General features: G+C 37.8%; 1 protein-coding gene across 1 annotated transcript in view; it reads left to right on the top strand.

Moving 5' to 3' along the window:
- The window catches only part of LOC128870430 (putative nuclease HARBI1), a 56868-nt gene extending 36829 nt beyond the window's left edge, over positions 1-20039 (top strand). Inside the window, exons 2-4 of the mRNA XM_054113051.1 lie at positions 18745-19281; positions 19344-19491; positions 19564-20039. Coding sequence (XP_053969026.1) covers positions 19163-19281; positions 19344-19491; positions 19564-19704 — 408 coding nt within the window. The 5' untranslated portion in view covers positions 18745-19162 and the 3' untranslated portion in view covers positions 19705-20039. The remainder of the gene's footprint in view (positions 1-18744; positions 19282-19343; positions 19492-19563) is intronic.
- Positions 20040-25436: the final 5397 nt, after the last annotated feature.

Genomic DNA, 25436 nt, shown 5'->3' with positions numbered 1-25436 from the left:
AAATTCTTTACTAAAATCGGGGTATGCCAGTATAACGTCATCGGACATAAGAGAGTTCTTGACTTTGTTGAAGGCATCTTTTGCTTCGCTGTTCAATACAATATTTATCTTGGCTGATTTAGTTTTTGAAATACGTCCCTCTTCCCCTCTTAAGAATGAAGTTAGAGGTTTAGTTAGCATAGCATAATCTTTTATGAAACGGCGATAATAGCCTGAAAGGCCTAGAAATGAACGGAGTTGTTTAATAGTTTTTGGATATGGAATCTTCGCTATTGATTCCACCTTTGCAGGGTTTTTCGTTATCCCTTTGGATGAAATTATGAATCCCAGGAACTCTACTGAGTCTCTAAAGAAATGACATTTGTCCAGCTGTATTTTCATGTTAGCATCTTCAAGCGTCTTAAAAATTTGTTGTAAGTGGAGGGCATGCTCTAATTCGGATTTACTAAATACGACAATGTCGTCGATATAAACGTAACAAATTTTGCCAATGTGATGGCGAAGAATGTCATCAAGCGCGCGCTGAAAAATTGAAGGAGCGTTTTTGAGTCCAAATGGTAACCTCGTGAACTCATATTTGCCGTTATTAATTGAGAAAGCGGTTTTCTCGATATCAGATTCTTTTAATGGGATTTGATGAAATCCGCTTTTTAAATCTAGGACTGAGAAATATTGATTCTTCCCTAATTGGGACAGTACCTCATTAATTTGGGGTATTGGATAACGATCCGCTATGGTTATCGCATTGAGTTTGCGATAGTCAATTACTATTCTGTACTGTTTATTGCCTTGAGAGTCCGGTTTTTTTGCTACAACCCAAACGGGTGAATTATATGGTGACCTTGAAGGTCGAATAATGCCGTCGTCTAGCATTGTTTTAATTTGGGATTCTACCTCGCCTTTTAATACCATTGGGTAGGGATAGTATCTTGTGTAAACTGGGGTATCTTTATTTGTCCTAATTTCGCCTATAACTTTCGTAGTGTAAGTAAGTTTGTCGTTAGGCTCTGCAAAGAGTTTAGAAAAGTTGTTCACTAAATTGTTGATTCTGCTTCGTTGGGTAGATGTCATATGATCTTCTGTAATGTTAATTGCGTTCGCTGAATTGGATTCAAGTTGCTTTATTTTAATTTTGGTGTTACCCTTGATTGACATAAAATTGTCTTTGATGTGGATAACAGCTTCGAGAATTTTAAGGCTGTCGTTTCCAAGGATACCATGGAATGAACGTAGCGTTGGGAGAAGGAAAAATTTTAATTTTGACTCTGTATTAAAAAGCTTTAGGAAAGTATGTTCCTTTATTTCTATGTCCCCTGCTATTGATTTTGCGAAAAAGTTTGATTCATTTTTAATTGGATTAGGGACGATAGAAGGTTGAATATAGTTTTTCGTTGATCCCGTGTCAATTAGAAATTTCACTATTTTTCCACTCTGCAACCTGCATTCAAAATAAGGCAGCGAAGAGTGAGTTAATCTAAAAAATGTATATCTGTTATGTCAGTCAGATCGTTGTCTTGTAGGTCATCGTACTGGTCTATATAATCATTTGTATGTTCTGCTATAGATTGCTCTTGACCATAATTTTGGTCGGAATCTATATGGAAATTCCTTTGCACTTTATTCGGAACCGGTGGGTTATCGATCGGAGGTCTCTTACCGAAAAAGTCGTTAGCGCGTGGTCTGTTCATGTAATTAACATGGCGTGTACGTAATGATGGATCTATGTCCATTGGTTCCGGTCGTGGTTGAGGTTTCGGAAACGGAAACGGTTGCGGACGCGGTGTTAGGTTGTTTGGTTGCTGAGATATGTTGGGCTGATAATGCCGTTGAAATTGAAAATATGGTCTATGCGCTCTGTTGGGGATAGCCGGGTTTGGTCGCGACTGGGGAAAATATGCTAATTCGGGGTAGAACTCATTGTTGGACCTTCTTGGTGGAAGGGGTGGACGAAAGTTGTGAGGTTTCCTGTTCTGGTCACTGCCTTTCAATGCGTAGTAAGAACGAAAACTCTGGTTTTCCAACTTTAGGCATAAATGAAGAGCCTGTGGAAGATCAGCTGGTTCTCTCATTCCGAGGAGTCTTGGCAGATCGCCTCTAAGTCCTCGAATAAAGGTGTCAAGGGCCTTATCCCGATAGGTACGCGTGATAAGATGCATGGCTTCTTGACTAACTTCCATGCTTCCGATTTTGTTAAGGATAAGTGACAGGTGGGAATAGACGCGCTGATAAAACTCTTGGACCGTCAGGTTGCCCTGCACTAAGGAGGTCATTTGGTACTCAAGGGTACCGATGTCGCGTTTGTCCGCGTAATGCAAAGTGAGGCATCTGGAAATCGCTTTCCAGTCCAGAGGCGTGTTATACGATTCCAGGGCAATGTCGGCATTGCCCACAATCTTGTTACGTATGACGTTGAGGATTCCATAGTATTTAGGCGTTCCTTTTTGCGGTTCGTAGATCTGCAAAATGCGATCTACGCTCTTTTTCCAGGAGTTTAATTCCCCTGGGTTTCCCGAAAATTCACGCAAACATCTCACTACATCTGGAATTTTGTCTAACTCTGTTATATTGTTCGGTAGGCTAGAATCGATAGTCACGTCCGAAATGTCAGTAAAGTTCGCATTAGGGTTGAGGGCAGCTTGAACTATGTTTCGTCCCTCTTGTTTAAGTATGTTATTTACGACTCCTGCTATAACGTTCGTCAATTGCTCCATGTTGAATGCATTTGCATTCGAGGAGGAAGGAACAGATTGTGGAGGAGGAGCGCTTAGCACAGGAGGTCTTACCAAGTTATTTGGATTAGACATGATAGTTTTTCTCTTTTTCCCTTGATTTTTTATAATTTATTTTTTATTTAAATTTTTGTTTTTTTATTTTTATTTATTTTTTTATTATTATTGATAAAGCTGGAGGGTCCCCCCGAAGGTGGTGAATCGCAGCTTTTGCGTGTAATTAGTTATACGGCTGGTATGTGGTTACTCCTTCTTGGAAGGAGGGCTTTCTTATCCTGGAGGGTCCCTGGTGTTGGGAATCGCAGAATTAAGCTATGTTATTAGGTTTAAATTTTATTAAGTTATTGGCTGTACGAGCCGTCCTTTATAAGCTTTATAATTATTATCTTTGTTTTACTCCTTCTAGGAAGGAGAGCTTTCTTATCCTGGAGGGTCCCTGGTGTTGGGAATCGCAGAATTAAGCAATATTATAGTTTCTTTATTTTTTATTTTTATTTAGTTGTATTATTTTCTTAAACTTACAAAATTTTAGATTTTTTTTTCTAAATAAAATTTCTCTTGATTTTTTCTTCACTTTTTGTTTAGTTGCGTTAATTTTCTTACAAAATTTCTCTTTTTAGAATTTTTTCCTTATATAAAGTTTCTTTTGATTTTTTCTTCACTTTTGTTGCGTTAATTTTCTAACAAAATTTCTCTTTTTAGAATTTTTCCCTTATATAAAATTTCTCTTGATTTTTTCTTCACTTTTTGTTTAACTACGTTAATTTTCTTACAAAATTTCTCTTTTTGGAATTTTTTTCTTATATAAAATTTCTCTTGATTTTTTCTTCACTTTTTGTTTAGCTACATTGATTTTCTTAAACTTACAAACTATATTGAACTTAAAGACTTACACAAATAAATAGATCTCCATCCTGTGAGGTGACGGGCAGGACTTATCCGTTTTGTTCTGAGGGTTCTTCCCGCGATGACTCCGGGTCCTGTATCCGCACACGCTTTGTGTCCACCGACTGAAGCGTTCCTCCAGGTTGTGGCTGCCCAGTCGCCTACTGCTATTTTTGGTGCTGAAGTGTAGAAGATTGTTCCGCCACTGCTTGAGGGGCCTTTAGAACTGTATTCTTTTTTTCACTCGCGTCGAAGGATATTCCGCCACTACTTAGGGGCCTTGGAAATTTTCCTTCGTTTTAGCACTTGCGACTGGGCCCCACGTTGGGCGCCAGTTAAAGATTTTCGCGTGGAAATCTCTTTTTAAAAAAGATTGCGGAACGACCGCTCTTTATTGAGGTCAACTTAAAACTGAAATTACAAAATTTCTTAATCTAAAACCTAAACTTAAAATGCACCGAGCTACCTGTGGTGGCGTGCGCAATTTCGAGGAATCGCTGACTTGGGTTGCGCGTGCATTACATCCGGCCTAATTCAATTGGGGTGTTGCTGCCGTTGGCTTTTCTGCTGACAGTGCGTCTGGAATATTGTGGGAAGCGCTATGTAAGCGCTGTACATCCGCTGTACTCATGTTGCTGATCGGCGTGTGAAAAGTTAACATTTGCCATGTTAACATGTATGCATTTTATAGATCGTATAAAACTTTGAAATTTAAAATAAATAAAAGAAAACTTTAAAGAAACGTATTTGCATACATATATGGGACAACTAAGTTCTATTGTATCCAGTGCCGGATTTACACAAAATGCCGCCCTGTGCACCATTAAGAATGCCGCCCTCATTTTTTAAATTTGTGTGTGCGTGTTTGTATTATAGTACAAAAAATAGTCGTTATACAATAAACAGGTGTAACATAACAAATTTTGGGTAGTTTTATGCATCAATTAACAGATTATAGAATAATATTTGATATATTTCAATTTTTATTGTTGAGCAAAATTTTTATTGTTTAATTATAAATTAAGTGCCAGGAAAATGTAATAAATAGCATAAAATATAGTAGTACATCTTAAAAAATAGAATCCAATTGAATCTATATAACAGCATACTTACTTAAACATATTATCAATCTTTATTAGATGAGCAAAAAAAAGGAATGATTGCTTTTATGAGATCAAATTTTTACACATCACCTTAAATGCGAACACGTCTGGCTTTTAGTACTGCAAACTGGTGTATTAAGTTGTCACAATTCAAGCGTTCAAGTAAATCAGACTCAATGCACAGTAGAGCCAGACTATTCAGGCGGTTTTCAGACATTGTTGAACGCAAATGATTTTTTACTCTATTCAGACATGAAAATGAACGTTCTGCGCTGCAGTTTGTTGACGCTAATGTGTTAAATATTCGATATGCTATCTCCACATTTGGAAACTCAGTGTATAACTCGTTCGTCCGCAGAAGTTTCAGAAGGTCAGATGGCGAGTTACGTTCTATATCTCGTTCAGAACAGTACGCGTGAAAATGAATCATTTCGACAGTGAATGAAATCTCAAGGTCAGAAGTATAAGCTTTTCTCAAATATTCCGATCTTTCACGAAGCTCTTTGAAATTCAAACCTCCAAAATTAGTAATCACTAAAAATGTCTCGTTTAACCTTTCATATGCTTGGTTTCTCTTTCTCAATTCTGAATCAACGTTGTTTAGTATGATATTGAAGGTATTTATCTCTTGATTCGTCAGCTTGTAACTTTCTTCTTCTTTTTCTCGAAACAGTCGTCTGATATTCTTGTATCTGCTGCTACTTTTATTAGTCCACGATAGTCATTAACTACATCAGTAATGTTGATTTCAACTTTCTGTAATCTTTTACTAACCGCGTGGAATCGTGATAGTAAAAAATGCCAAAGAATGTGCATGAATGTTATCTCAAGTCTCTCTAGTTGAATCCTCAGTACTCTAGCTTCTTGTCTCGTTATAGCATTCTCAGTTACATCTTCCTCGAATAAGATCGGAGTTTCAATGATTTTGCCATAGTAGACAAAATATTTTGTTACATCAATATGGTTATCTATGTATTATTAAGAACATTTGTCAATAAAAAAGTATTTCAATGCTTTTACTGTATGCACCTGCTTTCTAACCTTGTTTTAGAAGGACTGTCGGTTTTTAACAATTTAATATACAAAATCGAATGAGTGATGTATTTTTTCCTGCGCCACATTTGCGCTAACCGCACTCTCTCCAACTTCGAAATATTTTTGTTATTGCGAATAAAATCAATTTTTATGCCCTAAAGAAGTCAATGAATAAAATCGCTCTGGCGGGTGTTGTGGGCTACGTATTATATAACCATAGATAACGATTATTTCTGTGTGTACGAAGGTTTCTGAAGATGGAATTGCAAACAAACTACTAATTACAACAATTATCATGAATCAACATTGTTTGATAAGTAATTCTCAAAAAAACAGTTTTTGTCACTCGAATCATATTTATTTATAATATACTAGCAAACCCGGCCCGCTTCGCTGGGCACACTAAAATAGAATAGATATGGTTTAGAACAGAAAAGATATGGTTTTCATATTATTTATTTCTTTATTCTCATACTATTTATTTATTTATTCAATACCACGTTTTGGTCTCTATCTCGAGACCCTAGTCACGGAGCGGCATAAAAAATACTCTGAACTAAAGCATTCACTAACAGCTTCCATTTGATACCCATATTGTACATACACATCCGAAGGTTACCCGGGTCCACGTTTTGACCTATATCTCGAGACCCTAGTCACGGAGCGGCATGAAAAATACACTGCACTAAAGCATTCACCAACAGCTTCCAATTGATATCCATATTGTACAAACACATTCTAAGGTCCACGTGTTGGTCTCTATCTCGAGGCCCTAGTCACGGAGCGGCATGAAAACTACTCTGTACTAAAGCTTTCACCAACAGCTTCCATTTGATACCCATATTGTACATACACATCCGAAGGTTACCCGGGTCCACGTGTTGGTCTCTATCTCGAGGCCCTAGACACGGAGCGGCATGAAAACTGCTCTGTACTAAAGCTTTCACCAACAGCTTCCATTTGATACCCATATTGTACAAACACATCCGAAGGTTACCCGGGTCCACGTTTTGACCTATCTCTCGAGACCCTAGTCACGGAGCGGCATGAAAAATACTCTGTACTAAAGCATTCACCAACAGCTTCGAATTGATATCCATATTGTACAAACACATTCTAGGGTCCACGTGTTGGTCTCTATCTCGAGGCCCTAGTCACGGAGCGGCATGAAAAATACTCTGAACTAAAGCATTCACCAACAGCTTCCAATTGATATCCATATTGTACAAACACATTCTAGGGTCCACGTGTTGGTCTCTATCTCGAGGCCCTAGTCACGGAGCGGCATGGAAAATACTCTGAACTAAAGCATTCACCAACAGCTTCAATTTGATATCCATATTGTACACACACATTCTAGGCTCCACGTTTTGGTCTCTATCTCGAGACCCCAGTCTCGGAGCGGCATGAAAAATACTCTGTACTAAAGCATTCACCAACAGCTTCAATTTGATATTCATATTGTACAAACACATTCTAGGGTCCACGTGTTGGTCTCTATCTCGAGACCCTAGTCACGGAGCGGCATGAAAAATACTCTGAACTAAAGCATTCACCAACAGCTTTCATTTGATACCCATATTATATTATACACATCCGAAGGTTACCCGGGTCCACGTTTTGACCATTTTCCCGGCAATTATTCGAATTTTTCTCACCTTTTAAACCTTCCCTAGACCTCCACGAATAATTCAAGACCAAGATAAGATAAATCCGTTCAGCCATTCTCGAGTTATAAGCGAACATAGGGACAGATTTTCACATTTATATATATAGATGAAAAGAAATACTTCATTTTTTCATACACACTAATGCATTCGAGAGATTTTACGTAATTTAAGTAAAAATGTTATTTTATACATTAAAACCATAACGTTTTTCAATAAAAGGTTTGGTTTCCCACAATTTCCGACACTGTCGGATAATGTGGGCCAAAACACTTTTTTTAGGAACGTATAATTAACGTTCAGAAATTAACTTTTATATTCTTATAATTATTTCTCGCATAGATGAATGACTAAACTTTCACTAACTGTTAGAAACTAATCCGAGATCAGCTTCTTATTTTCTCCATAAGCGTTTTCCCTAAGGTGGCCCCTAATACCCGCCGCTCCTCGAGTATAATTTTTTTTTTTTCAATTTTCTTCTCCTAGTTTTGCCGCCCTTCTAGAATCTGCCGCCCTGTGCACAGACACCGTTGGCACTTAGTGTAAATCCGCCACTGATTGTATCTTTAATAAATATAGTGATCCACGCATATGTATGCACTGAAGCAACATGATCTACTTCACGAGCATCGCCTTATCATATTTCAAGCAATAATTGGGGAGTAAATATTCGAATGATCGAATTCCTGCAAATGCTAAAACAATTTCTACTGCATATGCATCGACGTATTTGCATGTGCGTATATGCACACTTGATGCCCTAACTATGTACGTTCAATTGATCAAATCAAAAAATTCTGTATACAAAACGCTTCATTACCAGGCACACAGGAAGATGGCATATGCAAATATAAATATGTGAATTGAATTCAAGCAAATCAATGCTTATTAATATACACATATGCATGTACATACAACCACACACACACAGGGCACTAACTTTATTCCTCAAAATGCGTATGCCGTTCAAAGCTAAAATTCTATGCCTAGCGACTACAAGAACAAAATGCAGTCTTAGGCGCAGGCGTAGCGGCCATCATTCTAGTTGACATAGCGCTGAACAGTCGCGGCGGCGCCGAACAGTTTCAACTATTGTACTGTGCAACAAAAACTCATCATCAAAAAATTCATTGATAAATTCGAGCTCATACTTCTAAGAGCAAGTACTTTCATTCATAAAACGAGCCGCCCATATGCCAATTTTCTCGACAATTCGAAAATAGTCAATATTGGAATATTTCGCGTAGAATTATTTGCCAATATTTGATAAATCTTGAATTTTTGTCAAGTCGAGTGCCCGCGGCTTCGTACATATGTATGCATCAATATATGTACGTAAATATGTGTATATGTACAATGCTGTGCCTATGAATATGCGCTGCGCCATGAGTGCGCGCTGGATTTCTTGAGAAGTTTACCGTTTTATCTTGAGCTGTTGCTGGTGAGCATACATACACACAGCATATACATATGCGCAAATGTATGTATATAAATTCACAAATTTACATTTGCATATGCCATCTTCCTGTGCGCCTGGTAATGAAGCGTTTTCTATAGGGGATTTGTATTCAGTTGACGGGATTTCAACAAAGTTTTACAGACAGACATTACATATTTATATATTAATTTCGGATGATTTGGAAAAATTCAAATATATAGGTCATATTAAAAAGCTAGCTAACATTCTTTGCTTCTAATCACCAACAAATTCTTATCGACTGCTGCTAAATGTACATAATTCAGCCCCTCACTGTTAATTTTTGTTGAAAAATGTGTCTATGGTGAAATTGTCTTCGCGAGACGAGTACCCCTCGAAATTCCATACGTTCCTGTCATTGAGACTTTTCTATATTTAACGTTCTCTGCACAGCATTGTATGTAACCTTGAAATGTGTACAGGCACCTTCAAATGCTCTGATTTCAGAGTAAGTTACTAACCTTGCAGATATATGCATAGGGTTTGTGCACTTTTTATCAATTGAAGAGGTACATACGTAAAGTAATATATTTACTAATTAACTATTTACCTACTATCAGAGAACATAAAATAATTGTTTTGAAATTTACTTCTAGTATTGAAAGTTCTGTGTCGGACAACTTTTTTATAAGCTACTTATGTATGTTTTTTTCTGCAAGTTACTGTATGCTCATGCGCGCACTTGACGCACAGCAGCTGCGGCTGCCGAGCATTTAGAAAGACATATTTACATACATATATTGATGCATACATATGTATGTACGAAGCCGCGGGCACTCGACTTGACAAAAGTTCAAGATTTATCAAATATTGGCAAATAATTCTACGCGAAATATTCCAATATTGACTATTTTCGAATGGTCGAGAAAATTGGCATATGGGCGGCTCGTTTTATGAATGAAAATACTTTGCTCGTAGAAATATGAGCTCGAATTTATCAATGAAGTTTTTGATGATGAGTTTTTGTTGAAACTGTTCAGCGCCGTCGCGACTATTTTGAGCTGTTCAGCACCATGACAACTAGAATGATGGCCGCTACGCCTGCGCCTATGATTGCATTTTGTTCTTGTAGTCGCTAGGCATAGAATTTTAGCTTTGAACGACATACGCCTTTTGAGGAGTAAAGTGAGTGCCCTGTGTGTGCGGTTGTATCTACATGCGTATGTGTATATTAATTAATTTATTTTATTTATTTAGTAAATTTACTTACATAATTAAATTACATAAATAAACTGTAAAACTAGGCAACTAACAACTGTGGTCCTCGGCCTAATATAGATTGATCAGATATTTATTAAAGTTGTTTAAATTGTATAATAAATGCCACATCTTTTTAAGAGCAATATGGTATTGGTAATGTTTTCTGAGGTAACATTGTTTAATAATTTGGGAAAACATATTTCATTGAATAATTGTAGTTGCATACTCTTAATATAGGGTATATTCAACAATGCATTATAATGCGCAACATACCATTTCAGAGTGAGCACTGCGTTCAAAAATGCAAATATGGCAGTACTGCAAATGCAACGCGTTCTTAAACGTCATTTTTGTATTAAAAGTCGTACATTATTTGCAGCAAAAAATTTCACACTGCCAATAAATACGCTAGTACAATGTCTGATGAAAAGTGGGTATTTAATTATTTATTTTAGCTTTTAGTACAAAAATTGATGAAAAATACGATATTTAAACTTTATTTTATTATACTTTTCTTGGTTTTAGGATTACTTAAGTACATCGGAGATAAAATTACTGCTCAGAATCCGACTGAGCATGGAGAACGAGTTCACATCGGGAAGGAGGAAAAAGAGCGTGCTCTGGGCTAAGGTCGTAGATGAAGTAAAAAAAGTTAATAAAGATTTAAAAAAGATAGCAACATCGCCCAGCGAAAATTTTCTAATTTACTCATCACATATAAGCGAATAAAAAAAAGATATTAAACTTTTGATATTAAACTTTTGACGAGATATGTCCTTCTTTTAAGCTTTACACGGTTTTTTTTTTTTCTTAAATTTAATAAAAGACTATCGGTTTTTTCCTCACATACATCGTCCATGACCAAACTTAGTAACAATTCCATTTTACTGCACCGCGCGTTCATAAATGCAACAAATCTGTTTGCAATTTTTCAACAAATCTATCAGTTGCATGAATTGTCACATTGACAGTGCTGCCAGCGCTGCAAGTACTGCGCATTATAATGCGTTTCTGAACATAGCCATAGCTACAGTTGTAAACTAAATGTTCGAAAGTTAGTGCGCTGGTTAGACAAAGTTGACATGTTGGCGGTGGTATTTTCTCCATAATATGTTTGTGCGTTAGTCGCGTATGGCAGAGCCTTAAGGGTGTATATTTTATAAGCTCATTTCTGGAAAAATTATATGGATACTTAGTGGCTAGTCCTTCTTCGTTGAAACTTTTGTACCCGTCAATGTATCTGCTCCATTTATCTCTATTTATTCGTGAGAAGTGGTATTTTACTGACCTTATGATGTCATTTTTGTTAATAGTTTTTTGAGTGATGATAGGTGCTGTTGTAGCAAATTTGCGGCTTCGTCAGCTAGTGCGTTTCCACGGATGCCAACATGACTTGGAATCCACATTATTCTTATCTTAGTAGGGTACTGGATTAATGCATTTCTGATCTTTTGAATAGTCTCGTTTTTGTGTTGTATGTTAAGCAGTGCTTTTATGGCAGATAATGAGTCAGTGCAAATCAGATGTTTTCCTTGGATTACTTTGCACGTATTAACGGCTCCTAGCAATGCCTGAGTCTCAGCGGTAAAGATAGAGCTGTTTTCATCAAGACGAAAGAGTTTTTCAAGTCGGAGGTCGCTACTAATAATTGAAAACGAGGTAGCGCGCTCCGTTTTAGAACCGTCTGTGTAAATTAGACTCCAGTTTTGCAGTCTGAATTTGGAAACAACTTCCTTAAAAGTTGTTATAAAGACTTGTGGATTCGTTGTTGATTTTGGTAGCTGCATTAGGTCCATGACTATAGAGTTTGTACTGAAATGCCAAGGGGGTTTTTGAGGCGAGTATAGTTTGTATGCCCTATTATTAATGCCAATCTTATACCCATTTTTAATGATAGCACATATTGCTGGGGGAAATCGTAGGTCTCTTTTCTTTGTGGCCAATTGATTTATATTAGTGACCAACTGCTTATCCGTGTACAAAATAACTTTTGGGATTTGTTTAGATGTGATCTCTTCGTATCTACTGATGATATCTGGGATGCCAGTCTCGGCATATATATTTTTTATAGGTGTAATGCGAAAAGCTCCTATGCTGTGTCTTGCTGCGGCATTGTAAACAGCCTTGAGTTTATTGAGTTGTCTTTCCGAAGTGTTGTCGTATATAGCGAGACCATAATCAACTTTTGAAACCACCAAAGCCTTTGTAATATTAATGACGCTATTAGGATGAGCGCTACTGTGGTATGATGTTAGACATTTAATGAGATTTAATCGATTAAATAATGATATTCTTAAGGCTTCTATGTGTGCCGACCACTTATACTTATTATTAAAGACTAATCCTAGTATCTTTAGTGACTTAACATATTCTATTCGCTTATTATCTATAACGAGATCGCTTAATCTACAGCTAGTCTTCATACATACATGTAATAGTTTTGTTTTGGGAAATGATATCTGCGAACCAGAGTAATGGCAACAGCCCAAGATTTCTTGAAAAAGCGCCCTTAATCTGTTCTTGAAATCTTCCTCGCTCTTAATTTTTGCTAGCAGGTAAAAGTCATCTGCATAAATACAATAGTTGAAGCATGGGTACCAAAGCATTATTTTGTTGATATGTTCTGTGCCAATTTGAAATAGTATGACTGACAATGGTGAGCCTTGAGGTATACCGTTTTCAAGTGGATAGGTTTTTGTATATATGCCGTTAATTCTAATACGGAACTTTCTGTTTGATAAGAATGAGTGATTATATCTGAGCAATTTTGGTCCTTTTTTTCATTCCATCAGTTCATTGAGGATTGCATGCTTCCCAATACGGTCATATGCCCTTTCAAAATCGACTCATAAAATGGATATGTGGTGCCGCCTGGATATGGATTGTGCAATCTGGTTATCAATATGCAGTAGTGCATCTAACGTACTTTTCCCTGACTTAAATGCCATTTGATGCGGGCTTATCAGCTTTCTCTTAGATAAAAACCACGTCAGTCTTTTACCTACAATCTTTTCGAGAATTTTTGCGGGGCACGACAGAAGGGAAATCGGTTTGTATCCATTAACCTCTGTTTTAGGTTTGCCTGGCTTTAGAATGGGTAGAACTGTCGCTGTTTTCCATTCTTGTGGGATATGTCCTATCTGGAATATCTCATTATAAAGTTGGATGTACTTCTGTTTTATGCCATATGGAAGGTGTTTTAGCATTGAGTAAGATATTTTAGCGAAGCCAGCGGACTTGCCTTTGGCAGTGTTGAGAGCAGAATCAAATTCTATCAGAGTTATTGGATCTTCTAAGAAGTTGGCAATGGTATCTACTATATAACTTCTGGAAAGATTTATATTTGATTTGTTGGAGATAAAGGCGCTAGCGAAATTAGAGTCTTTTGATTGCTCTGACCATGTACTGGCAAAACTTTGAGCTATGTTGTGTGGGTCTGTCACTGTTTCCCCCTCTTCCGTCTCCAATACACGTACATGCAGAGGCGTTGCCTTCCCGTATAGCTTGTTAACTTTGCCCCATAAAAACTTAACAGATTTTTGTGGATTAATTGATTCAGTGAATTTGGTGAAGGAAATTCTTTTAGCGGCTTTGCATTCTTTCTTAAAAATTGCATTCGCTTTTTTGTATGCTATTCTGTTAACTACTGTTGGTTGTTTCTTAAACTCTCTCCAAGCTGAAGTTTTTAGGTTGCGGAAGTTGGATAAATCCTCACTCCACCAGTATGTAGTGTGTTTGCTAAACTGTTTTGTAGCACGGGGTATCGATTCATTTGCTGCTACAGTAATAAGCCTGTGGAACACCGCTGCAGTTTTATTTATATTAGAGGATACTAAAAATTGTTCACGAAGAGTCTCGAGTTTAGTTTGGAACTTGGCCCAGTCTGCTTGGTCGGTGTTAAAACGTGTAAGTTTGTTAATCACTCTGTTTGAGTTATAGGTATCTCCCATCTTAGAAAGTTCAATAAAGATTGGGAAGTGATCACTACCGTGGAGGTGTGAGTCAATTTCCCAAGTGAAGAAAGGGCGAAGATGTGTGGTAACCAAAGACAGATCAATATGAGTGAAAGTTGACCTAGTCGAAAAGTAGGTTGGAGATCCATCGTTTAGCGTACACATATTTGAATTTAATAGAAAGTTTTCTATGACAGTTCCTCTTCTATCTGTTTGAGGCGATCCCCACAATTTGCTATGAGCGTTAAAATCACCTAAAATCATTGTGCCACACTGGTTATTATCGCAAAACACACGTAAATCACTAAATGGTATATTTTCCCCAGGAGTTATATAGATAGAACAAATCGCAAATGTAATTTCGGCTTTTATTATTGCAGTTACCGCGCACATATTCGGGTTTGATGGTAGAAACTTATGTTGTAGCGATTTCTTTACAAATAAGGCAGTACCACCTTTTGCATTTGCTTGCGTTGACGTGTTACATAAAGAATATGCATAATTATTTAAGTTAATTGAATGAGTGTGTTTCTTGGAGAGCAATGATGTCGGGAGAATATTTATTGATTATTAGTTGAAGCTCATGTAGATTATTATAGTAACCTTTCAGATTCCACTGCAGAATCTTTAGGACCATGGGTATGTTCAACAATGCATTATAATGCGCAACATACCATTTCAGAGTGAGCAGTGCGTTCAAAAATGCAAATATGGCAGTACTGCAAATGCAACGCGTTCTTAAACGTCATTTTTGTATTAAAAGTCGTGCATTATTTGCAGCAAAAATTTTCACACTGCCAATAAATACGCTAGTACAATGTCTGATGAAAAGTGGGTATTTAATTATTTATTTTAGCTTTTAATACAAAAATTGATGAAAAATACGATATTTAAACTTTATTTTATTATACTTTTCTTGGTTTTAGTGATTACTTTAGTACATCGGAGATAAAATTACTGCTCAGAGTCCGACTGAGCATGGAGAACGAGTTCACATCGGGAAGGAGGAAAAAGAGCGTGCTCTGGGCTAAGGTCGTAGATGAAGTAAAAAAAGTTAATAAAGATTTAAAAAAAGATAGCAACATCGCCCAGCGAAAATTTTCTAATTTACTCATCACATATAAGCGAATAAAAAAAAAGATATTAAACTTTTGATATTAAACTTTTGACAAGATATGTCCTTTTTTTAAGCTTTACACGGTTTTTTTTTTTCTTAAATTTAATAAAAGACTATCGGTTTTTTCCTCACATACATCGTCCATGACCAAACTTAGTAACAATTCCATTTTACTGCACCGCGCGTTCATAAATGCAACAAATCTGTTTGCAATTTTTCAACAAATCTATCAGTTGCATGAATTGTCACATTGACAGTGCTGCCAGCGCTGCAAGTACTGCGCATTATAATGCGTTTCTGAACATAGCCCATAAGAGGGATAGAGAGAAAAATAAGTCTCATCAAGTATATATTAATTATATATACTTGAGACAGACTTATGACGGGCTCAGGACAGAAGCAACAACCACCAATAGCCGTAGCTAGTCCGCCCTGAGTCCGTCACATCCGCTTTTTACTCCATCGACATATCCAAATTAGGAGGGCTATTGCCAAGGTTGGGAGGGGTGTTATATTGTAAGTATTGTTGTATGACTGAAGAGTCGGATTCCTTTTAGAAAGAATAAAATTTGTCATTAGTGGTACAATTTTTGTGGTTTATTTCATTTGGTGTTGATATTTTTGTAGAAATTGTTGTTGAGTTTTTGTTAGTGTTTTCGTTTTCTTTTGTGTGATTTCCGTGAGTGGGAAGTGACTGAATTGTCTCATTATTCGAATTAGGTGCGTTATTGGATTGGTTGTTTTGAATAGTTTTTGATTGAGAAGAGAGACGTTTTTTTCTGAGTTCTGTAGCTTTTTTCAGTGTTTCTGTTGGAATGTCGTAAACTTTGGCTTGGGATTTGACTTTTTCTATAGCTGTTTTGTATGTACATTTTGTTATGGTTTTTATTTTAATTGTTTCTGCTGTTGCTTGTATAACTGGGCAGTTTCTGTTTTTGGCTCTATGAGCATGACTGCAGTTAATGCATTTAACCTCTTTGCACGTGGTAGGCTCGTGAATATTTGCGCTGCATACCTCGCACTTTTCATCGCTTCTACAATATTTTTTGGTATGCCCTTATATATAGTTCGACCTTACAGATCAGAAAACCAATTTTTATTTCCTTAGGAATTTCATATTTCTGGAATAAGATGATGTGCAGTGAGGTGTTCACAAACTCCTCATCAACAAATTTTTTAATCTTTTGACAGTCTGTTACTGCTTGATCTCTAAGGCCTTCTACAATTTCTTTATCGGATAGGTGCCTTAGTGAAGGTGCAAAAATGACACATTTGACAGTGTTTAAGGTTGGATGTAATTCTGATATTATCGGACAGACGTTAGCTAAGTTTTTTGTTTTAAGGAATTTATTTGTTTGCATGTCGTTTCTCGTAAGCACTAACAAATTCCCGTCACGAGTAAAGGAGATTTGTTGTGGCGGTTCAGCACAAATATTTTCAAGTGCTTTCGACACAAGAAATATATTGAAGTTGTTAATTGGCTTTTCCGGCACTGTACTTTTAATTATAACAAATTTAGGGCACTGCACTTTAAATTGGGGGGTTTTATGTCCTAATAGTTGGAAAGAAGTAGTGCTGTTGACATTCACTTTACTTTTTTTTTGTTTCTGATAAGGAGATTTCCGAGCGCTGTCTCCTGGATCAAGCAGCTCTTAGTAGTTCCCTCCAGAGGAGGACGCCATCTTACACCAAAGAAAAACACGTGTAGGTTAAGTATAATATTACGACAATACAGAAAGAAGATAACAACAGCTAAACTGTTAATGCGCAAGCGATCGACAATGACTGTTCTCAATGAGCACCGTTTATCGACTGATGTGTATATTAATAAGCATTGTTTTGCTTGAATTCAATTCACATATTTATATTTGCATATGCCATCTTCCTGTGTGCCTGGTAATGTAGCGTTTTCTATAAAGAATTTTTTGATTTGATCAATTGAACGTACATAGTTAGGGCATCAAGTGTGCATATACGCACATGCAAATACGTCGATGCATATGCAGTAGAAACTGTTTTAGCATTTGCAGGAATTCGATCATTCGAATATTTACTCCCCAATTATTGCTTGAAATATGATAAGGCGATGCTCGTGAGGTAGATCATGTTGCTTCAGTGCATACATATGCGTGCAACACTATGTTTATTAAAGATACAATAGAACTTAGTTGTCCCATATATGTATGCAAATACGTTTCTTTAAAGTTTTCTTTTATTTATTTTAAATTTCAAAGTTTTATACGATCTATAAAATGCATACATATATGAATTATTCCCTGTAATATACATATGTAAATTGAAAAAAATTTCGTTTGGCAAAGGAACAAAAAATGCATATTCAAATGTACATAAACATGATAAGGCAATGCGTCGTTAGATAGGTCATTGTTGCTGCAGTGCGTGTGCGCATACATTTGTAACACTATAAGAATTGAAGATGCAATTGAACTTTTGCAAAAATATAACTAACATACATGTATTGATATACATATATATTCATCAATACACCAATATGCTCTTTGAATTCTTGTCTAAAAATAATTTCGACTCGAAAAATTAGTAAACATTTTCATCAAATTTACTAAAACGCACACAACAAAATGCGAGGTCGTTTTATAATGTATTTTGTTTAAATTTTTCTTTTAAAATTAAAGTAGCAAACATTAAAGTTACTTTGATTTTAAATGTAGGATTTTAAATCTTTATTTGGTTGTATTTGTTTGAAAATATAAATTGAATAAATTTTCGTTTATCAAGGGAACATAGAAATGCAAAAGCAAATGACTTGCAAAATGCCGTCGGCATTCGTCAATTTGATTTCATACATAAACCAAAAACTGAGCAGAGTCAATGTACTTGTACATAATTCACTGTAATAAGCTCTGTTAAGAAGTTCCCCGCTGTCGAGTTGAGCGAGGCACAGTGGTCGAAAAGTCCAAAAAACGCACCAAAACCACTAAATGTGTATAAAAATTAATGAAATATATAATACTTACCTAAAGGTTTTCGGGGTCGCTGAACTCGAAAATGATGTTGATTTTTCAAAATTCAAAATGGCGGCCACAAGATGGCGGCCAACTGTCATAAAAATATCGTGTTTAGAGTCGAAATCAACTGATACTTAAATTTTCGAGGTCGCTGATTTCGAAAATGTTGTTAACTTTTCAAAATTCAAATTGGCAGCTACAGAATGGCAAATTAATTTTGTATATACTATAAGTTTAAGGTGAGCTCCTAAAATAATAGAAGTAACACGTAAAGAAAATGAGAAATGTTTTATTGATAAACATGTTTTGTTCACAAAATGCTACATCACACTCTAATCATCGTTACCGCTTTGGGTCTCGTTATCGCTATCAGTATCATGGTTCTCGCTTCTCTCATAACTCAACAATACAAGCGCTTCTGAAGATAATGCCTTTTCTTTTTTCGGCTTTAACTTCTTCAAACTAGAAATATGGTGATCAGAACATACCAGAAGCCAATGGAATATGTCTTTCATTGTACTTTTTCTAGAACATTTCCCGCGAAAAGTGCTCCCTGTAATTCCTAATGTCTTTATTTCGGGCTTCTTGCAGGCAATACTGCAGCGTCACGCCCATTCATCGGAACGCTCAAGGTCGAGCGGCTGGCTGTTCAACAAATGCACGGGAACATCTATCCTCTAAAACATCTCCACAGTAACGCGTTCTAAACACGATGAAGTCAATTGTGTCCCGATCGGTGACAAAAATATTTCGAGGTTTTGGTGCGTTTTTTGGAATTTTCGACCACAGTGCGAGGTGAAAAAGTCTTCGCGGTCAGACTTCATTTTTGACAATTCACACTATTTGGAAGCTCGTGAGACTTCTCTATACTTTAACGTTCTCTGCTGGATATTTAAATAAAAATATATAGGTATGCATTACAACATATTACTTTCAGTTTGTTTCAGTACTATATTTTCTGGCAAATGGCTCCTACCAAAGCGTTATAGGAAACTGCTACTTCTCGGCAATGAGTCAACCAAGCGTGTGGAGATGTATTCAGCAAATTTACAAAATGGTAGTGAAACACAAACACTTTGAAATTAGTGTTCCCAATGCGGCGGAGCATTACAATAGCATAAAGAGGGGGTAAGTTTTCAACATGGTACAAAATATCCATTTGCACCATTTCAACGGCTTAAAATTTGCAGTTTTTATAAAAAATTCGGAATAAAAGGCGTCATAGGTGTTATTGAATGCACATATGTTGCAATACTTTCCCCGCAATCCTTAATCGCTGCAGTAGTACCCCATGAGTATATGAATCGCAAGCGATACTACAGCATTAATGTTGAGGCCGTGAGTTTATAAAAAATAAATCCTGGTTTATCAACATTTTGCAATGTTTTTAACTAATAACCCCACTCCTAGATTTGCCACGACGAACTCATTTTTCAAAATGTCAATGCACGATTCCTAGGATTATGTCATGACTCCGGTATATGGACAACCTCGCCGGTGGGAATCCAACTCATCAGGGAACACATTTTGGGAGCATATAAATGGCTTTAAGGCGATTCAGGTTATCCTTTGAAGCCATGGCTACTTACGCAAATAGCAACACCTACTTCCGCTAGCGAAAAGATTTTCAATAAAACACATATAAAAGCAAAGAACACAATTGAGCGTGCCTCTGTAGTCCTGAAATCACGATTTCGGTGTCTATCCAAAGAGCGCGTTCTCAGATATACGCACAAAAATGCTACAGCTATCATCTATACATGCGCAATGCGTATATGCTGCAAAAACGTGGCATATTCACTGATGAGGCCATGCTACCAGAAGACCCATCGAATGATGAAAATAGTGAGCCATAAAGTCAAGAATATTATTCTGATGGCAGAAGGGCGCGGCTTTAAAACTTTTGTAAAAAATAAAATTTTAAAGCTTTATATAAACATCAACAACTTTTTTATTTATAAGACACATATAGTCACTTAACACTATTTACAACCGCTATTCAATGGCAGCGGTATGTTGGGTTTTAACAGTAAACTTTAGAACTTCTCTTCTTCTTAATTGGCACTATAACCGCTTACGCGATTTTGGCCGAGTTTAACAAAGCGCGCCAGACGTTTCTTTCTCGTGCTAACCGGCGCCTGTTGGACACACCAAGTGAAGCCAAGTCCTTCTCCACCTGATCTTTCCAACGCAGAGGAGGCCTTCCTCTTCCTCTGCTACCACCAGCTGGTACAGCATCGAATGCTTTCCAAGCCGGAGCGTTTGTATCCATTCGGACGACATGACCCAGCCAACGTAGCCGCTGGATCTTTATTCGCTGCGCCATGTTTATGCCGTCGTAAAGCTCATACAGCTCATCGTTCCATCGTCTGCGATATTCGCCGTTGCCAACGTGCAAAGGTCCAAAAATCTTACGCATAATCTTTCTCTCGAACACTCCAAGCGTCGCTTCATCGGATATTGTCATCGTCCAAACTTCTGCGCCATACGTTAGGACGGACATGATGAGAGTCTTGTAGAGTGTTAGGTTTGTTCGTCGAGAGAGGACTTTACTGCTCAGTTGCCTACTTAGTCCAAAGGAGCACTTGTTGGCAAGAGAGATTCTACGTTGGATTTCAAGGCTGACATTGTTATCGGTGTTAATGATGGCTCCTAACTATACGAAGTCTTTTACAACCTCGAAATTATAACTGTCTACAGTGACGTGGGTGCCGATACGCGAGTGCGCCGACTGTTTGTTTGAAAACAGGAGGTACTTCGTTTTGTCCTCGTTCACCACCAGACCCATTCGCTTTGCCTCTTTATTCAGTTTGGAGAAGGCATAACTAACAGCGCGGTTGTTAAGGCCGATGATATCAATATCATCGGCATACGCCAACAATTGTACGCTCTCATAAAATATTGTGCCTGAGCGATTAAGTTCTGCGGCTCGTACGATCCTCTTCAACATCAGGTTAAAGAAGTCACACGACAGCGAGTCACCCTGTCTGAAACCTCGTTTGGTATCAAACGGCTCGGAGAGGTCCTTCCCAATTCTGACGGCGCTGCTGGTGTTGAGCAACGTCATCTTACATAGCCGTATGAGTTTTGCGGGGATACCAAATTCAGACATAGCGGCATACAGGTAACTCCATTCCGTACTGTCGAATGCAGCTTTGAAGTCGACGAAAAGATGGTGTGTGTCGATTCTCCTTTCATGGGTATGTTCCAAGACTTGGCGTATTGTGAATATATGGTCAATTGTGGTCTAAAGCCACAATGAAACGTTCAATCAGTTGGTTGATGGTGGGCTTCAGCCTTTCACACAATACTCTCGCTGGAACCTTATAGGCGATATTTAGAAGACTAATCCCGCGGTAATTGGCACAAATTGCAGGATCGCCCTTCTTATGGATTGGGCAGAGCACACTTAAATTCCAATCGGCAGGCATGCTTTCATCCGACCATATTTTGCATAGGAGCTGATGCATGCACCTTACCAGGTCCTCGCCGCCATGTTTGAATAGCTCAGCCGGCAGTCCGCCAGCGCCCGCAGCCTTGTTGCTCTTTAGCCGCGTTATCGCTATTCTCACCTCGTCATGATCGGGTAACGGAACGACAATTCCGTCGTCAACGATTGGGGTATCGGGATCTTCACATTCTCGGTGGCATGCGCAGCTGTCACTGTTTAATAGCTTCGAGAAGTGTTCCCTCCATAATTTAGATTATTCTGTACGTCAGTCAACAGATCGCCGTCTTTGTTCTTACAGGAAAACGCCCCGGTCTTAAAACCTTCTGTAAGCCGCCGAACTTTCTGGTAGAATTTTCGGGCGTTGTTCCTATTGGCCAGCATCTCAAGCTCCTCGCACTCACGTATTTCGGCCTCTCGTTTCTTCTTTCGGATAGTACGTCTCTCTTCCATTTTTAAGCTCTCTGTAGCGATCCCACAGGGCTCTCGTTGCGCCCGATCGCAGCATGGCTCTATAGGCGGCATCCTTTCTTTCTGCGGCAGCATGACATTCCTCGTCGTACCAATTGTTTTTTCGGGCTCGCCGGAATCCGATTTCTTCTTCGGCGGCGGTACGTAGAGAACGAGAAATGTTGCTCCATTGCTCGTGCATGCCGGTTTGTTGGGCAGTACTCTCTGAGAGCAGGAGTGAGAGTCGAGTGGTGAATCTTCTGGCTGTCTGTTGTGATTGCAGCTTTTCGATGTCGAACATTCTTTGCGTAGGTAGATGCACGTTTTTTGCTGCACAGAGGCGTGTGCGCAGTTTGGCTGCAACAAGGTAGTGATCCGAGTTGATGTTGGGTCCTCGGATCGTACGTACATCTAATACACTAGAAGCGTGTCTTCCATCTATCACAACATGATCGATCTGGTTTCGTGTTTTTCGATCAGGAGACAGCCAGGTGGCTTGGTGAATCTTCTTATGCTGAAATCTGGTGGTGCGGACTACCTTGTTTCGGGCCCCGGCGAAGTCGATCAGCCTCTGTCCGTTACCGGATGTTTCATTGTGCAGACTGAATTTTCCGACTGTGGGACCAAAAATTCCCTCCTTGCCCACCCTGGCGTTGAAGTCACCAAGCACGATTTTAATGTCGTGGCGGGGGCAGCGCTCACAGGAACGTTCCAGGCGCTCATAGAAGGAATCTTTGGTCGCATCGTCCTTCTCTTCCGTCGGGGCGTGGGCGCAAATTAGCGATATGTTAAAAAAACGGGCTTTGATGCGGATTGTTGCGAGACGCTCGTCCACCGGAGTGAACGACAGTACTTGGCGACGAAGTCTCTCTCCCACAACAAATCCGACACCGAATTTGCGCTCCTTTACATGGCAGCTGTAGTAGACGTCGCAAGGTCCTATACAAAACAAGTACAGGAGATTCTGTTTTTATGCGGTATATACGTTCCGCAAGAAACAGCATAAAAAAAGCTACCAGTTCTATAGAAAAACTATAAATACGTTTCAAAAGTGCTAAGACCGCATAAATCTGAAATAATGTTATAAAACCGCATAAAAAAAGGGTACTAGTCCCCAATTATAACTATAGATACGTTCCATAGATCGCATGAATCTGAATTAATTAAATAAAATTGTATAAACAAAAAATTGTATTTTTGAAAATTATATCTTTATTTAAGAAACGTCAGAATCGAAAAATAAATTTATATTACATCGTCAGAAATAGAATCAGATTTAGGATTTGACGTAAAATCACTTCCGTCACTTGAGGAAATGTACACGTCTGATCTGGATGGTGATGCAGGCGGTTCCATACTTGAAGGGTTAGCATTTTTGATATAATCTGTGATGAGTTTTTGCATAGCTGGTCTTGTTTATATGTACAATTCCCGATAGGTCGACATGCATTTTTAATTTAAAAAAAACCGCAGTATTTCAAAACCGCATAAAAAACAGCATAAAAACAGAATCTACTGTATTTCGCTTTTGCGGAAATACAAATCGCAGTCTCCAAGTCAATACTATACATATAAAGGATAATTTTTTAGCTATTATCTTTTAAAACAATTATTTTATACAGCTGACGCACGTTTCGTGTTTTGTTTGACTGTCAAACATCTTCAGTTTGATCTATAATTTAACCATGAATCGTCTTACAAACGAACAACGCTTACAAATCATTGAATTTTATTATAAAAATGCGTGTTCTGTTAAGAAAGTTTAAGATCCACTTTTTTTATCGAAAAATTGTGTTCACCAACGAAGCTCATTTTTTTATCAATGGGTACGTAAATAAGCAGAAGTGTCGGTTTTGGAGTGAAGATCAGCCAGAAGAATTGCAAGAGCTACCAATGTATCCCGAAAAGGTCACAGTTTGGTGCAGTTTATGGGCTGGAGGTATCATTGGACCGTACATCTTCAAAGATGCTGCGAATCGTAACGTAACTGTGAATGGTGAGCGCTACCGTGAAATGATATTCGACTTTTTTCCCCCAAAATGCAAGAGCTTGACTTGCATGACATATGGTTTCAGCAAGACGGTGCCACATGCCACACAGCACGTGTAAAAATGGACTTGTTGAGAGGCGAGTTCGGGACCTGTCAATTGGCCACCCAGATTGTGCGATATAACGCCTTTAGATTATTTTTTGTGGGGCTATGTCAAAGCTCATGTCTATTCAGACAAGCCTGCTTCAATTAACACATTGGAAGACACCATTAAAGCATTTATAGTACATGTGAGATACCGGCCGAAACATTGGAAAGGGTATGCCAAAATTGGACTAAGCGGATGGAGCATTTGAAGCGCAGTCGCGGTCAACATTTGCATGAAATAATCTTCAAACATTAAATTGTGTGGACTGTACTATCGATTTAAATAAAAATTTCATGCTTTTTTCTGATTTTTACGTGTGTGTTTTTGAAAAATTTTCCTATAGCTCTTAAACAATCACCCTTTATAAGGATGTACATACATTTAAAAAAAAATAACTTGTGTAATCTCCAATGAAATATCAATATATATATACATAAGCTATAGTATATGTGTATGAACAGGTAAAATAAGTACTTATGAACGTAACTTTATCAATCTTGCAATAATCCTAGGAATGCATTGGCCACGTTGTTCATGGAGTCACAAAACTATTCCATACAGTTAAGACTTCGCTCTTCTTATCTCTTCCTCATTCCTTTCGTTCATGGATTTAATCATGTTTTTGTTTAACTCCTCCGAATCTATTTTACGGCGACGTGAAGGTCGTGGACTGTTAATTGATTCGTCGGTTGATTCCACAGAAGGAGTCACGGTGCCATATGTAATTACTATTTCGCTCTGAAAAATAAAAAAAGTAGTTAAGTTTCCAGTCTATTGAAAACTATTTCAACAAGTTCTCAAAGCTTGAGCACAATGACTTCAGCATCAAAACGTATAAACACTGTAGTGTAATAAACAACAGCCGTAGCCGAATGGGTTGGTGCGTGATAACCATTCGGAATTCACAGAGAGAACGTTGGTTCGAATCTCGGTGAAACTAAAATTAATAAAAACATTTTTCTAATAACGGTCGCCCCTCGGCAGGCAATGGCAAACCTCCGAGTGTATTTCTGCCATAAAAAAGCTAATCATAAAAATATCTGCCGTTCGGAGTCGGCTTGAAACTGTAGGTCCCTCCATTTGTGGAACACAAATAGGAGGAGGAGCTCGGCCAAACACCCAAAAAGAGTGTACGCGCCAATTATATATATATATATATATAATAAACAAAGTGAGTTCAATACGTGACATTTATTTTTTCGTCGCATAATTGACAAAAAATTCAAAAATTTTGTACAATAAATACA

Source organism: Anastrepha ludens, chromosome X (genome assembly GCF_028408465.1).
Source record: "Anastrepha ludens isolate Willacy chromosome X, idAnaLude1.1, whole genome shotgun sequence".
Classification (NCBI taxonomy): domain Eukaryota; kingdom Metazoa; phylum Arthropoda; class Insecta; order Diptera; family Tephritidae; genus Anastrepha; species Anastrepha ludens.
Note: the sequence above shows the minus strand (reverse complement) of the source record. Positions and strands in the feature narration are given on the sequence as shown.